This window comes from Gambusia affinis, linkage group LG15, assembly GCF_019740435.1.
Source record: "Gambusia affinis linkage group LG15, SWU_Gaff_1.0, whole genome shotgun sequence".
NCBI classification, from domain to species: Eukaryota; Metazoa; Chordata; class Actinopteri; order Cyprinodontiformes; family Poeciliidae; genus Gambusia; species Gambusia affinis.
This window is the reverse complement of record NC_057882.1, coordinates 22,528,213-22,542,513: the sequence shown is the minus strand read 5'-3', so window position 1 is coordinate 22,542,513 and position 14,301 is coordinate 22,528,213. Positions and strand designations below refer to the sequence as shown.

At 39.8% G+C, this 14,301-nt stretch overlaps 1 protein-coding gene across 2 annotated transcripts; it reads right to left on the bottom strand.

Annotated features, from left to right (window-relative positions):
• Positions 1-515: 515 nt before the first annotated feature.
• tcerg1b (transcription elongation regulator 1b (CA150)) lies at positions 516-14,052 on the bottom strand. 2 transcript variants are annotated; one of them, XM_044140143.1, is made up of 21 exons: positions 13,907-14,052; positions 12,222-12,465; positions 11,106-11,258; positions 10,546-10,834; positions 10,218-10,460; positions 8,577-8,636; positions 7,513-7,713; positions 6,896-7,002; positions 6,679-6,767; positions 6,420-6,580; positions 6,231-6,312; positions 5,958-6,093; positions 5,192-5,281; positions 4,966-5,084; positions 4,664-4,814; positions 4,158-4,322; positions 3,295-3,477; positions 2,981-3,160; positions 2,770-2,853; positions 2,568-2,668; positions 516-1,250 (listed from the first exon to the last, which is right to left on the bottom strand). In XM_044140143.1, the coding sequence occupies exons 1-21, from the start codon at positions 14,035-14,037 to the stop codon at positions 1,049-1,051; spliced, it is 3,171 nt and encodes a 1,056-aa protein (XP_043996078.1). In that variant the 5' UTR covers positions 14,038-14,052; the 3' UTR covers positions 516-1,048. The 2 variants fall into 2 exon arrangements, with proteins under 2 accessions (XP_043996078.1, XP_043996079.1); XM_044140144.1 differs by lacking the exon at positions 8,577-8,636.
• Between the last annotated feature and the right edge of the window lie 249 nt (positions 14,053-14,301).

Genomic DNA, 14,301 nt, shown 5'->3' with positions numbered 1-14,301 from the left:
TCATGCGGCGGCGACGTGAAAAGGAGCGGTAGCTACTACCGAACGAGTGTAGACGTCCGGCAACATCTTATGACGTAACACGTTTTGACCAATCAGAAATGGTTCTGATGGTCATAAGTGTGGCATTTTAGGAGACAAATCTTATAGCGTTTCTCAATGCAAACACCAAAATGTATAGATTTTTATTATATATAAATATATATTCCCTTCAATATCTGAACATAAAATTGTAACAGAAATTAAGATTTTATGTTTTTCAGATCCCTCAGTCTATTCAGTATAATTAGTATTTTACAAAAAAAGAAGCTTTTCCGGTTTAATTAATCTGTATTTTTAATTTACTTGTTCACCTGATCTGTGTAGCACTCAATTTGTGTAATTTATTAAGCTAACATGTTATATTTGATATTTTTATGCAACCACCTCAGTTTATATTTCAATATAAGCTGCTGTCTTCACCAGTATTGTTCACTTCAAACAAGCTATGTGGAAAAAAAAATCAACAGAACCTCATGTTGAAAAACAGTGGATGTTGCTTTTATTTCATTCAACAGAGAAACTGCTGTGACATTGGAGTAAACCACTGAGCTGAAACTAACATTCACACTGTGCCACAGAAACGGTGACTGGCACAGTGGAGCTGTAAGGCTTAAGGACGCCTCAAACATATACTCAATTTAAACATGCCTGCGCCACACTCATACTCACACGCACACACATCTTCATTTACATCAGCTATCTTACATCTGTGTGGCTGCTCAGACAACAGCCTCACCGCTTTCTCCTCTCCCTCAGAGGTAAAGAGGTCAACAGTCGACTGGAGATCAGGTCAACCTCTGTTCCCTGCTGTGACCTTAAATGCAGGATGAAGAGATGGCATAACACAGAGACCTTAACCGTTCATCTCTAAGGAAGTCAGCCCCCAGCAATAACACTGCGAGGCCAGCCTGAAGGCTGGGGTTCAGGAGGTGCTGGGGGGAGGTCATGCTCTGGCCAAAGGGAAGGGCGGGGAGGAGTAGGTCACTGGTCATGGTGGCGATCCAGCCGTTCACTTGGTGGAGCGTCGAGTCGGCTCAGAGGCGGTGGGGGGAGGAGGCGGGCCGCGTCGGTCCAAATCCTCGATGTAGAACATGATCAGCTTTCTGCGCTCCTCTGGGACGCACTCCAACACGAGGTATCGCTTGTCGTTTTGAAGGATCTTCTCCACGTCTTTCAGATGCTGGTCCGACTCCTGGATCAGCTTTCTGGACCTGGGAAAAATGGAACCATTAGAGCCACAAAAAGATGAATTTTCTTCTAATTTCACATTGAATTTATTTCATAAGGGACAGTTTATATTAATCAACATGCATGCATGAAAACAGCCATGTAAATATGCCAGACTTGGCAACAAGGGCTAATTTTCATCTGTAGTTCTCTGACAGGTTAGTAAAAACTACAGGAAAACAATCTCAACGCTGCCAATCAACCCTGTGAACGTGCTGGATACCCTGTTACAGGAAAACAGGAACTTTTTTTTTCCCAGATTATCTGTCTCATACAATATTGTCAAGGCATACTGACAATATTGTAAAGAAACAAAACTGTATGATTGGAAATTTTATTTTTTACTATTTTCTCCCCCGTGAGATAAGAAAATCAGCAAATATCGGTAAATTTGAAAATATGATTAAATGCAGTTACTGTTTAATTACATAAGTTTCACTTTTTTAATTAAGTTTCATCCTGAAGACGCTTATTTCAAACAGGAATGTTTTTCAATAATATTTGTGTTTGTAAGGGCTATGAATGCCATTACAAATAAGTTAATGCTTTTTTTTTATCTTAATGAGATAATCTTTATTATCAACACAATAGTACCAAAAATATCGTGATAAAATTCCAGGTCCATTTTGTCCATGCGTAATTGTGACGGAGGAGCCGTCATGAATTAGGACATATTTAGAGTCCATGTCAGTTATGCAGGCACATATACAAACAACCACTAACTTACTTTTTTGTTGCAGGTTGAGCTGAGAAGGTTCATTGTGGGTGCACACGTGGTGTTCCTATTTCAGTTAAACATTCATCCAAAATCCATTATTTTCAGAATCAAACATTTTCCTGGTTTTATTTTCAAGTAGGGTTTTTTTTTTCTAGATGGTGGCTTGCTAGGAGGCAGTCACATGATGACTGCATGATGGCATCAGATTAGTACCAGGTGTTTCGTATCAAATTGAGTATTGTATTTTTGTTTACAAGTTTGTTTATTTATTTCTGTTATTGTTATTATTCTTATTATTATTTTGTATACTTTAAGAGTTTAATGGAGTTGGAAGTAATTGTTTATTTCTTGATTGTTTGGAGTGTCTGTGGGCGGAGCCTGTGGCTTTAAAAGCAGGGCTCTGTTCCACAGGCTGGCAGTCTGTGCTTAGACTCACGCTGGAGGTGAGACTGTTGATCTGATGCTGAATAAAATCCTCTAAAAACAATCTCCGACGTGGACTAGTCATTATGCTTGACTAAATCATAAGAGAACCCCGTCACAGTAATGCAGTTTTTAAGGGGTTCCTGCTGAGTGCACACACCTGTACGTGATGAACTTTGTCTCCTTCAGCAGGGTTCTGAAGTCAGCTTTGGCCGTGATGTATTTGTCTTTGATGTAGTCTTCAAACTCTCGCTGTCTCTTCTGCAAAGAGAGATAAATGCATAAAACATGAAAACCACACACAAATCGGATTTCGTTGAGTTAATATGTTAAATTGCTGCAGGTGTTAGAAAATCTCTTACTCTGTCACTGGAGGAGAATTTAATACAGCGGGGATCATCTTTGATGACCTTCTTGACTTCCTTCCAAGTAGTCGTCAGCGTGATCTGCAACAAAGAAACTTTTAAATAAGCTGTATCATTAAAAAAATTAAAGTGACGCTCAGGCTGGAAACCTTCCCAGAAGTTCTCCTTACATTTGAAAATGTTTCTGCGTCATGTTTTAACTTCTCACCATGCTGGTCTCATCAAGCAGCTGCCTGAATTGTTCCTTCTTCTTCTTGGCCAGCGCTTCTACATGCTCGTTGAACAGCTTCTCCTTCTCCTCCCGTTCCAGCAGGGAAGCCGACTCCCAGCGGTGGTCCTTCCGCAGGTTGCGGCGCGTGTCCGACCACGTTGCGTCCGAAGAACGGACCTGAGGAAGGGGCAGAAATCTCTTACAGCCAAGATAATCGCAAAGTATGCAACAAAAAAAAATATGAAAGTTTGAAAATCCAGGAAGGATCAGAGTGTCGCAGGACCAACGACAGAAACCGGGAAGCATCTCACCATGTCAGACATGAGGGCTTTGAAGTTCTGGATGGCCTCCTCCCGTTTGTGCTGCTCCCTTTCTCGGTCAATCTCTTTGGTCTGCTCCGATCGGGCTTTCTGCACCTCCCGCTCCCTCTCTCTGAGACTGGCCTCGATGCGAGCCTGCCGCTCCAGCTCTCGCTCCTTCTCAATGTCCACATTCTACAGGGCAGGGAAGACTTTATTACCTTAATGCCGGGATGTCATTTTCACTTTGGACCATATCAAGATCATAATGTTCTTAAACGGCCGGTTGTGCCAAAATGCATTGATAAAACCCATTAACAAACTGTTAAAATATTAATAGATAGCTGCGATTTAAAATTCAATTATACTGGGCATGTTTTGAAACTGATATATTTGGGGTTTTTTGGCAATGAAAATCACAGATTTGTGGGGCCAACTTAGAAATTTTTGCAAAAATATTTTGCAATATTTGCAGTTATGTATGACGCTAACTTTTTGTTCGATAATGGACTATAATTTGACATCAAGTAAAGCAAAAAAAGTGACTGGCACACAAAAGTGTAGCAGAAGTAAGAAATACTGGTGGGAGTTGTCAAATAAACCCAACGTTTGACAATTTTGGTGAAAATTTTGCAGTAAAGTCACAATTAAGCATTATTGCAAAAAAGTGCAAGGATCTGTTGATTTTCCATGGTTGCAGACACTGATGCAATTTGGCAGTATACAAATAAAAACTGCTTTGATTAGATTGACACAATATTTAAGCGCACAACTGTTATATTACAGATTTTATTTATGTGTCCCTCTGGAGTCCTGAGGTCTTGAGTTTGACACATTTTCGGTCCATTCTCCTCTGTTCAAAGAGCTGCTCCTACCTTTGCTTGTTTCTCCATGAACTGTTTGAACAGCTCCTCTCTGAGAGCAGAGCTGTCCACAGCCTTGTACCGAGGGTCAGTCTCTAGCCGCTCTTTCACTTTGCTCCATCGCTGATTTCCCTCCACGTGTTGGTCGTTTAGGAGGTCAAAAAAGTCTTGCCTGACCTGAGTAGAAAGAAAGTAGAACTCGAGAGCAAATCCTTCCAGAATTGTGGCAAAGTACAATTTAAATTTATGATAAGTACAGCAAAGGATTGTGTTGCAAATCTGTGAAAATGTATTTAATTAGATCGGGAGAGAATCGTTGTGGTCAAAGAAAGAGACTCTTTACCCCCTACGGTGGGAGGGGCTTACCTCCGTGTGCAAACCTTAAGCATTGCATGTTTGAAATCCTCCTACCACTGGTTAATTACACTTTCTAATAACAGAAAACAAATTCCTGCAAAAGCTCTGCAATTCAAAATAAAACCTTTAAAAACCAGAGCACAGGTTTAGGTTAGCGTTACCTTCTCTCCTCTGGTTTTGGAGTCTTCTTTGTCTCTCTTCCTCATAGCGGTCATAAATTCGATGAAGATTGCCTCCCTGTCCTTCATCTTGTCGATGGCCTTGAATCTTGGATCTCTTCCATGCTTCATGGCAAATTCACTAAATGTTGTTCTACAAAGATTTAAAAGCAAGAAACCAGTTGTTACTTTGGCCTTTTAGAGTGAAAGTTTGACAAGGACCATAAATGAATATCCACAACCAGTAAAAAAGTGTCACAACCATCTTCAGAAACATTCAGAATAAAAATGGCTGGTTTGTTTACTTGGGTGTGAGCTTGGAATCCTCCATCATCCGCCTGAAATCATCTTTGGCCTGCATGAGCTTGTTCTTCTTCTCCTTTCTTTCCTCTTCAGCTCTTGTTTTCACATACTGATCAAAAACCTGAAGACATGATCATAAACAATGACAGGATGATGAAAAACGAAAAAAATAGAAGACAAATACAGAGTAGATAAAAAAAATTTGAAGAAGAAATGAAGAAAATGCACCTGTTTCCTTTCTTTTGGGTTGAGCAGAAGGTAGCGTGGGTCGAACACTATCTTATGGAGCTCTTTGTCCCAGGTCGAGAACGCAGACACCTGCAAAGACAAACAAACTGCTATTCCATACAAAACTACAATCCTTCTGAACCAAAAAAATAAAGAAATAAATCCATTAAATTTCTGCTAAGCTATAAAAAGTTTCAAAAATGTCCTGTGAAACTGAAAATGTCAGTAATGATGATAAAGGTAGACTTTAATATTCAATAAGGTGGACAATTGGGCTACAATTACTTAAGCATTTTATGAGGTGAAGAACATTAGATATTTTCAAGTTGTACTCAAACATAACTACACTTTTATACTGCAAATCGGATTTGTTCATAAATATATTTAAAATTAATAAATGTTATTATTAAACCATATAGGGATTTAAGTGTTGACTTTATGGAAGTTTTGAAAATAGTTATTTTTAATGTTTTATTACTTACTTTAATTAGTTCAAGTTTGCATTGAAACAGACAATATCTCAAGACAGACTCAATTTAATTTAAAGCTGCATTGTAATAATCTAAATTTTTCTAATGCAAAAAGGATGACAATGTTTTGTTCATGTTGCACAGCTCGAATATTGATCAAAGAATCTTCCACTGTTGCTTAATTCTGTTTGGTAAATTTACAAAAATGTACATGTTAGCACATTTTCAAGCACTTGTCTGGATGACAAGTACTCTACAAATAAGATTTGAGGTATTTAAAAGGTTGTTTTTGTTACCCCTCTCTCCAGCAGCATGTCTCTGAACTGGGTCATCCTGGCCTCTAGGGGCACCACTGCTCTCTCTCTGGCCGCTCGCAGCTCTGCCTCCATGGCTGCTTCCTTCTCAGAGTCTGCCTCCTTTGTTTCTTCTTTCCTGTCAGGCGGAATCAAACAATCACAAGGTGAAGAAGAGCTTAAGGAATCGTTAAGCTCTAAGTGGTGTTATAATACCACTTATTATTATTACTGGTTCAACTTAAGAATGGTTTTATATTAAATGAGCAGACTTACTTTCTCTTTTTGGATTTGGTTGGCTCCTCATCTGGACTATCTTCAGTGGCCAGCGACATCTCTGGTTCCTCCTTACTGATTCCTGAGTACATCAAAATAACTTTCTTAGCATAAAAGCTGCTAAAATTACTTTTTCTGTTGTAACTTAAAGCCTCAAATAAAAAATAAGTCTTCGTTTGTCCTGCTCACCTGTCTTCTTGCTGTCCTCCGAGCCTCTCTTGTGTGGCGGCTCCTGGATGTGTTTGTCCACGTCGGATCGGCCGACCAGCTCTTCGGGCCGGTCCCACATCGACAGCCGTGTGGTCGGGTTGTAGAAGAAAACACGGTCGTCACCCGTCCACACCACACACCTGATTGAAAGAGCAAAAAAAATTGATTTTATTGTCTTTTTTCTCCTCCGTCAGTAAGAAGCGAGTACGTTGGTGTGTAGCGGATGTGGGATGCCTACCAAGGTGTGCCAGGTATGGGGTTGGTGGCGACAGGCCGGGCTTTCTGAGCTGCCTTTTCTTCCTCAGTCATCTCTTCTTCTTTAGGTTCCTTGACAAACAATGACAGGAAAACAGGTTTTCATCTCCTGTGTTGTTTTTGTAACCTTTTTATAAGTTTTGGTTGCAGTTTATTCTAATATTCCCATTATATTGTTGTTATTCATATTGTTTACTGACCTCCTTCACATTATTAGTGTTTTCCATCTTTATATCTTCATCCTCCATCTCCATTGCCTCAGCTTCCTCCTGGGTCAGTCGTTCTTTGGCCTTCTCTGCTTCTTTTTCTAAGAAACAAAACAGACACGCATGTTTAAAAAAAAAACACATGGTGGAAAGAATAAGACCTCATAACATCCATCCTGGTAGTTCAGGTGGAACTAGATACAGTTTTACTAAATCTATTCACACATGAAATTAAAAGAACACTCTGTTTAATTAAATTAGTAGCACAGTCAGCAGATCTGCTGATGTCCATGAAATATAATAAACACAAATCACATAAACTACTTTATTTTTCAGAGTCCAGTGTCAGACACTAAAGATCTTAATTCAAGCATAGAATGTTCCTGTTGCAATAAACACTACATCAATTAATCACCTGGTAAATTAAAACGAGGATGCAAAAGGTCAGAAAACAACAATATTATCATTTATTGCAATAATTTCTGGGACAATTTATCGTCCAGCAAAACTTGATAAACTTTTTAACAAACACAATTTATCCATGGAATATTTAAATGCCTGTTCAATTGCTTAGAAGTAAAGTTGAACTTACAGAAGTCAGAAGTTCTTACCTTTTTCTAAGAGGGCCTGTGGTTTCTCCCAGGTGGACTCTAGCGTGCGGTTGTTGTAGTAGTACGTTTTCCCATCGGCTGTCCTGTACTCCGTCCACTCAGGAAGCTGCAACGATCCGGCTATGGATGCCGGAGCCGGCGAAAGCGTCAGTTGCGGGTGCATCATGGAAACTAAAGGCGGGCCCATACCAGGGAGCATGCCTGTTGTTGGAAAACAGATGGAAATCATTCATTTTAATAATTTTTTTACAGTGAGTTATATCAGATGTTAATTAATATTTAGAAAACAGCATGAACAAAATAAGCTGAACAGCTTTCATGAAATATTTTAGAAACTTAAGGGGCAGCTTGTGAATGAAAAGAAAAGCAAGAAACCACTTAAAGAGTGTTTGTAGAATAAAATTACTACGTTAAATAACACCTTCACCATAAACAACTAATTAACAAATCACACAAGCCACATACACAAAAAGAAACAAACAAGTAGTGACCACACCCTCACAACCATGCCACAAAAGACAACCACATGACCACAACACATAGCCCGAATTAGCTGCTACAAGGCAACAACAGCTAGTGTTAATGGGACAAAGATGGCTTCTCCTCTGTCATTTTGCACCTTCCGTAGAACAGTCTGCTCCTAACAACCAACAAATTCTCTTTAGATGCTGAACACGGTAAATAAAAAGCAGCTAAACTGACAAAGTCAATCCCAAGAACAACACATCTTGAAGTCAAACCTTAAAAAGTTTGTTCGAGAGCACAAGGACGTTTGTTTTGAACCAACTGATGGTAGAAAGAACATCATAGCTAAACATTAATGTAGATAAAATATAAAGTTCTGATAAAAACAGAACTTTAATGAGAAATGATAATAAAGCTACACATTATGTTTCTTTCTGTTGGAATGGCTGAAAAAAGTCACCACTGTACAGCGAATGGATGCATTCAACACCATGCTACTGGTTTTAAACGACCCCATGTTGACACCATACAATGCATGTAGATATCATTCACTACCATGCCATCTACTGTGGATCTGAGGCGAGCGGCTGGGTGTTTACCGTTGGCGCTGGGGCCTGCCTTTACACAGGGAGCACCTACTATCTGCACCATTGCTACACCTGCAAGAACAACGGACAAGCAAGCATGGGGATTGAACACAGCAGGAAACTGGACATCGGCTACCATGGTGTGCAAAGAGTGTGTGGCGTCCCACTCGGACAAACCGGCGTCAAAAAGGTTGGATATCTCATATTGCTGAATCTGATGAGATGAAATTATTTACACTAAACACTGAGGGACATCACAGTGTAGGATGCCTTGTTGTCTTGTTTAGAATTTAATTCATACAAAGCAACTGAAACGACTTGAAGGAGCCATTTTCCACATTTTATATGAATCCCAGAAAACCCTGTGAAATCTGCAGTGCCTTTCCTTATTCATACCTCTTGTATTTTTTCTTGTTTTCTCACACTAAAACCATAAACTTCAATGCATTTTATTTATATTTTAAGTCATTGTAGTGCTGAATTGTGGAAGTTACAGTTGGTCTAAGCACCTTTTACAAATAAAAAGTTGAATACCGCAGAGTTAATTAAATTCAGCCAGTACCTTTTAGAACAATATTTGGGTTTTGTCTCCACCAGCTTTGCATAAAAACAGAACTTGTCTTGGTAAACCTCTGTCCGATCAGATGAAGAGTGTTCATGAAATTTAATTTTCAATTATTGACACAAATCCTCAACTAGCTTTGACCGAATCATTCTAGTGCAATCTAAACCACAAGTGTCGAACACAAGGCCCGCGAGCCAAACTCAGCCCTCCACAGCTGATTACAGTTCTGAGATTTACTCTGTTCACATTTCCTATCCCTGCTGAAGAGAAACAATAGCACAGCATGATGCTGCTACCAGTGTTTAGAAGTAGCTATCATTAAAATATGAACATTTGCATTTATGCCAAGATTAAAATACACACAAATAGGCCCGTCACAATAACAAATTTTGCTGGATGATAATAATGAGAAAACACGTTCACACAGATCAATAAACTATAAATTCAATATCATATCCAAAATAAATAAACAAATCAACAGGAGCAACTGATAAAATGGATACTGATGTCTCTGTAAACAAAATTGTCCTTCAGAAAAAGAGCTAGCTGAGGAAAATGCAACAGACTGAAGACTTTTGTCATGCAGCTTTTAGTAGAAAGAGAGAAAAGAGAAAAATAATAAATCATTCAAATGGAAATTACTGAGCTTGTTTTAATTTATTATACAATTAATTGATTTATTGTCACAGGCCTGCATCAAACTGGCTATTTACCAATTAGCTGAACTTTGAGGGCACCTGGTTGCGCTTAATTGTATTCAGGGTCAAAATGGTCTAAAAATACATGCATGGTCAGATTTTTACCTAGTAAAACATTTCACAATCATTTGTGTTGGTTTACAAAATAAAATACAAAGAGGTTTTTGAATGCAATAGAAAAAGCTAAAGAGGTATGAATACAGCACAACATTTTACTTTGAACTCTACACTGCACTGTTAGAGGCTGCTACAATAAGCCACAAAGCAACACTTGCAAACAAGACAAAAACATTTATAATTTGCCCATAAAGACCTAAAATTAAAAATCAATAAATATGCACTACAGTTTCATTGGAACAGTAGCTTTTAAGCTACAGGTGTCATCCTCACCTGGTAGAGGGATGTGCATGCCTGGCAAAGGCACCCGGAAAGGTGGCACCATGACGGGTGGGAAGGCAGGTATGGCTGCAGTGGGCTGGGCCACACTGTGAGGCAAGGCTGCTTGCAGCAGTGGCACAGTCTGGACCGCCGTGACAGGGGATGGCACTGTGGAAACGGTCACCACGGTGACCGGCGACACAGCAACGGTGGAAGTCACAGTGGCAACAGGGGGGAGGTCTGCTACAACAGTGGCTGTGAGGTAAGAAAGACAAAAACGACAAGAAACCTTTAACTTCGTGTTCGCTGACGCGCTGAGTGCCGAGGAACATTTGTTTACCTGCGATGGTCACAGAGGGCGAGGGGGTGGTGGTGGGGCCTGGACTCGAGGTGAGTGTGTAGGTCGGGGTAGAGGTCGGGGCCTGAGTGGGGGAGGCTGCCGCCGCCGTGCTGGCAGGTGTGTTACCACTGTTGGTGCTAGCGGGCCCGGTCGCACCCACATTCGCACCGGAACCTGCAGCTGTAGCCCCCGCTACCAGGAGAGGGTTAAGTTCAGACTGCTGGATGATCTTCACACCATCTGGTTTGCTCCATGACGACTCTCTGGTCCGAGCATTGTAGTAATATGTCTGAGGAGGAATTAAGTCATCAAACAAGGTTATTTATTTTATTGATCAGCAATGTAGGAATATCCTAAACCTGTTTTCTTTTTACTCCCTCAACTCAATTTTATTATGCGAGTTTAACCATAAAACAAACATTTTCAAGAGAATACAGCCAAAAAGGTTCAGACTGAGGATCTGTGCTTGGGTTAAGAAATCGTCCCTTATGAATATAATTACAATCAAGTACTTGTCTCTAAGATACATTTTTAAAAATGAAGGGAAAAAAAAATCCTACCTTTCCCTCAGAAGTTTTGTTCTCTACCCAGATTTCCTCTGCAGGATTGAGAGCTGGGTTTCCAGATGCAGGAACAGGAGGCATCCCAGGAGGAAACAGCATCCCTGGTGGAGGCGGCAAGTTGCCCATGGGAGGAGGAAGGAAAGGAGGCCTCTGCAGAAGAAGATGCAACATTGCATTTGGCTTTCAGACTTTCTATAACAACAAAACATACATTTGTAGCAAACAGAAAACCTGCAGGTTAGAAAATTAGTTCAAGAATAATTCACAGCGGCTGATGTTTCATGGACTCATTTAAAGAAAGTCTCTCTGCATTAAAGAATCAATTATTATAAAAGCTAAAGAGATCATCAAACATGCTAAGTCATATCCTTCTCTGATGAGCGGAAGTCTTCTAAAAGCTGAACTTGTTAGGTTTACAGAGAGGTATGCCCAAAAAGCCTTATTTGTGTCTGCTTGCTGCTTCTTTCTTTTTGAAAATTACTTCTAAAAATAATATAACAGTAAGAAAACTACACCTGTTAATTCCCTGTAACTGTTCTAACAACATTTTACAATTGCTTTAAACTGCGAATATAAAAAGTGAAAAAGAAACCGCTGGATATCTTGGTGTAATAACTAGCATCAACCGTCCTTACAAATAGGAAATGAATAGATTTTGCATCAACTGAATAACAAAGCGATGTGCTACATCTGTGGCCGGATGTTGGAAAACAAAAGAGCTCTGCGAACGAATAAAATGAAATCAATATATAACATGGCGTAACACAGTTATAATGACTGTGAAATATGGAATACACAATGACAGAAAGATGTGCTAATGGTAAATGGACTGAACTTATATAGCACTTTTCTAGTCATTTTGACCACTCAAAGCGCTTTACACTAGAGTCACATTCACCCATTCGCACTCACAAACACACACCCATTCATACACCGATACGCAGATGTATGGTGGTTAAGTGCCTTACCCAGAGGAACATCGACATGTGGCAGGAGGAAGCTGGAATCGAACCTACAACCTTCCGATTGCAAGACGACTACTCTACCACAGAGCCACAGTCGCCCAGTCCCTGCAAGGACAGCTAATGTTGCAGAAATATGTAAAACATTCACCTGGAGGTGAGGAGGTCCAATGGGTGGTGGCATGCCTCCGGGTGGTGGGATAGGCGGCATGTTTGGGTCAAAGGGAGGTCGGGCAAACGGGGGTCTTGGCGGCGGGCCCCTCATCATGCCAAATGGAGGCGGCGGTGGCCTAAGCAGTGGCGGAGGGCCTCGTAAAACTGGGGTCTGGGCTGGTGTAGGTGTTGGAGGAGTGGCAGGCGCAGGGCTGCGGAACCGCACTGCCTGCTGTGCCATTCTGGTCAATAAAGTAAAGGATTTTAATGTTTCAAGCTGCAGCTCTTCAATGCACAACACAAAAAGAAAATTAGCGCTGCACCATACTAAGAATGCAAATGTATGAAGGTGTTTGCCATTTTCAGTATCAGTGGAGTCTGAAAGATGATGTCAGAGGAAGAACAAAGGCTTCCAGGAAGGAAACTTTGTTTTCTACAGATGCATGCTGGCATTTAAGCAACAATTACTAAGCTATAAATATTACACCAAAGCTCCTTTATTCTATTTATCATGTACAATTGTGTTTAGGCAACACTGGCAGTAGTTTGAAAAATTTATTTCAATCAATTGAGGTAATGGCCCAACAGCTCTAAAGGGAAAGGATGTTTACAGTTAGCAATGCTTTGTACATGGATTTACTCAGTAATGCTGCTGACTGTGCAAAGCATCAATATAAAAACAGTTCAAAAAGTCAACTTTAGTCTTTGTTTATTTTGAAACATTATTAAAATCTAGTTCTATGTGGAGATGTTTAATGCAGACTGCTGAAATATGGTACCCATTTAGAGATACAGGTGTACCATAAAAACGACAAGCAAAAGTGAGATAAGGAGGTATGCCTTAATTCTTTTTCATTTGAACTTATTTATACATACCTATGTTCATACCTGGCTGATGCAGGCATTAACTATCTTATCATAAACATTTATTTCCAAAATAAATCAATTTAGGTTTTTATTATCCAAAATGTTTTTACAATTTCTCCAAGAGAAATTACAATCAGCTAAAAATCTGCATTATTTATTCAGATCACGTCTGTATCTTCCCAGAATTTCTACCATGTTAAATCTGCAAACACCGCAGCAGTGCAATTCACCATGAACCAAAAAGCCAACAATAGCCTTTAGGAATATTTTAAAATTGGTGTTATATCGGTATAAACTACACATGTTTATAGTTTATACGTGTGTGCGCTTTTTGTTTTATGTTTTTATAGTAATGTAGTCTATTAACCAACACATTTATGTACTGAATGCTTTCGGGTCATAACAATCATGAACAAAAATCAATGATGTTATGATTGTCGCCTCTTGCTAGTCAGGCTAATAGCCACCCCGTTCATTCAATGTACAGAGCGGACTGCTGTTTACCTAAACATCTTACGTGATTTATCTAACAAACTTTTAAAGGTAAATATGCCTCTTGTGTGAACATAAGACAGGGCTCTGGTCTAAACAGTCGTTTTATGATTAGGAAAGTGTTCCGCGTGTCATAGACGGAGAGGCGCAACATAAGGCTAGTTAGCTACAGGCTAGTTAGCTGCCGTGGCTACATTCACAAGTAAAAACGCCAAAAGTCTCAGTCGTAGACATCCCCGACCAGGTGCATATAAAATCTGCATTTTTATTTAATATTATACTTTAACTGTTTTGCTGTAAACTCGGTTTTTTCTCATATCTGACCTGTTGTCGTTAAACCCAAGAGTTTCGCTCTCTGTCTGGTCCGCCATTACAGGAAAGTGTAACCGCTTTCTTCCTGGAAACGCCCCCAAAAGGTAATCAGACGTTTCTATTGGTTGATCGTTGCCGTCCATAACGGTCCAGTTCAAGCTGCGCACTCTGCGATTGGACACAAATTTTCTCGCGATCCTTCAGCTAAATCTTTATTGGCATTTTATCAATTTATCTTTGTTCAGCGTGGAGCTAAAAATTTTTAACATAGGTTGTTCTGCTAATTGTTTCTGCTGTATAAGTGCTGACTCTATTGTGTATTTTAGTGTACGTACATTTTAATGTAAGCATTAAAAGTTTGTACAGGTCAATTATAGTTACCACAGAAACTTTGGTTGAAAATACAC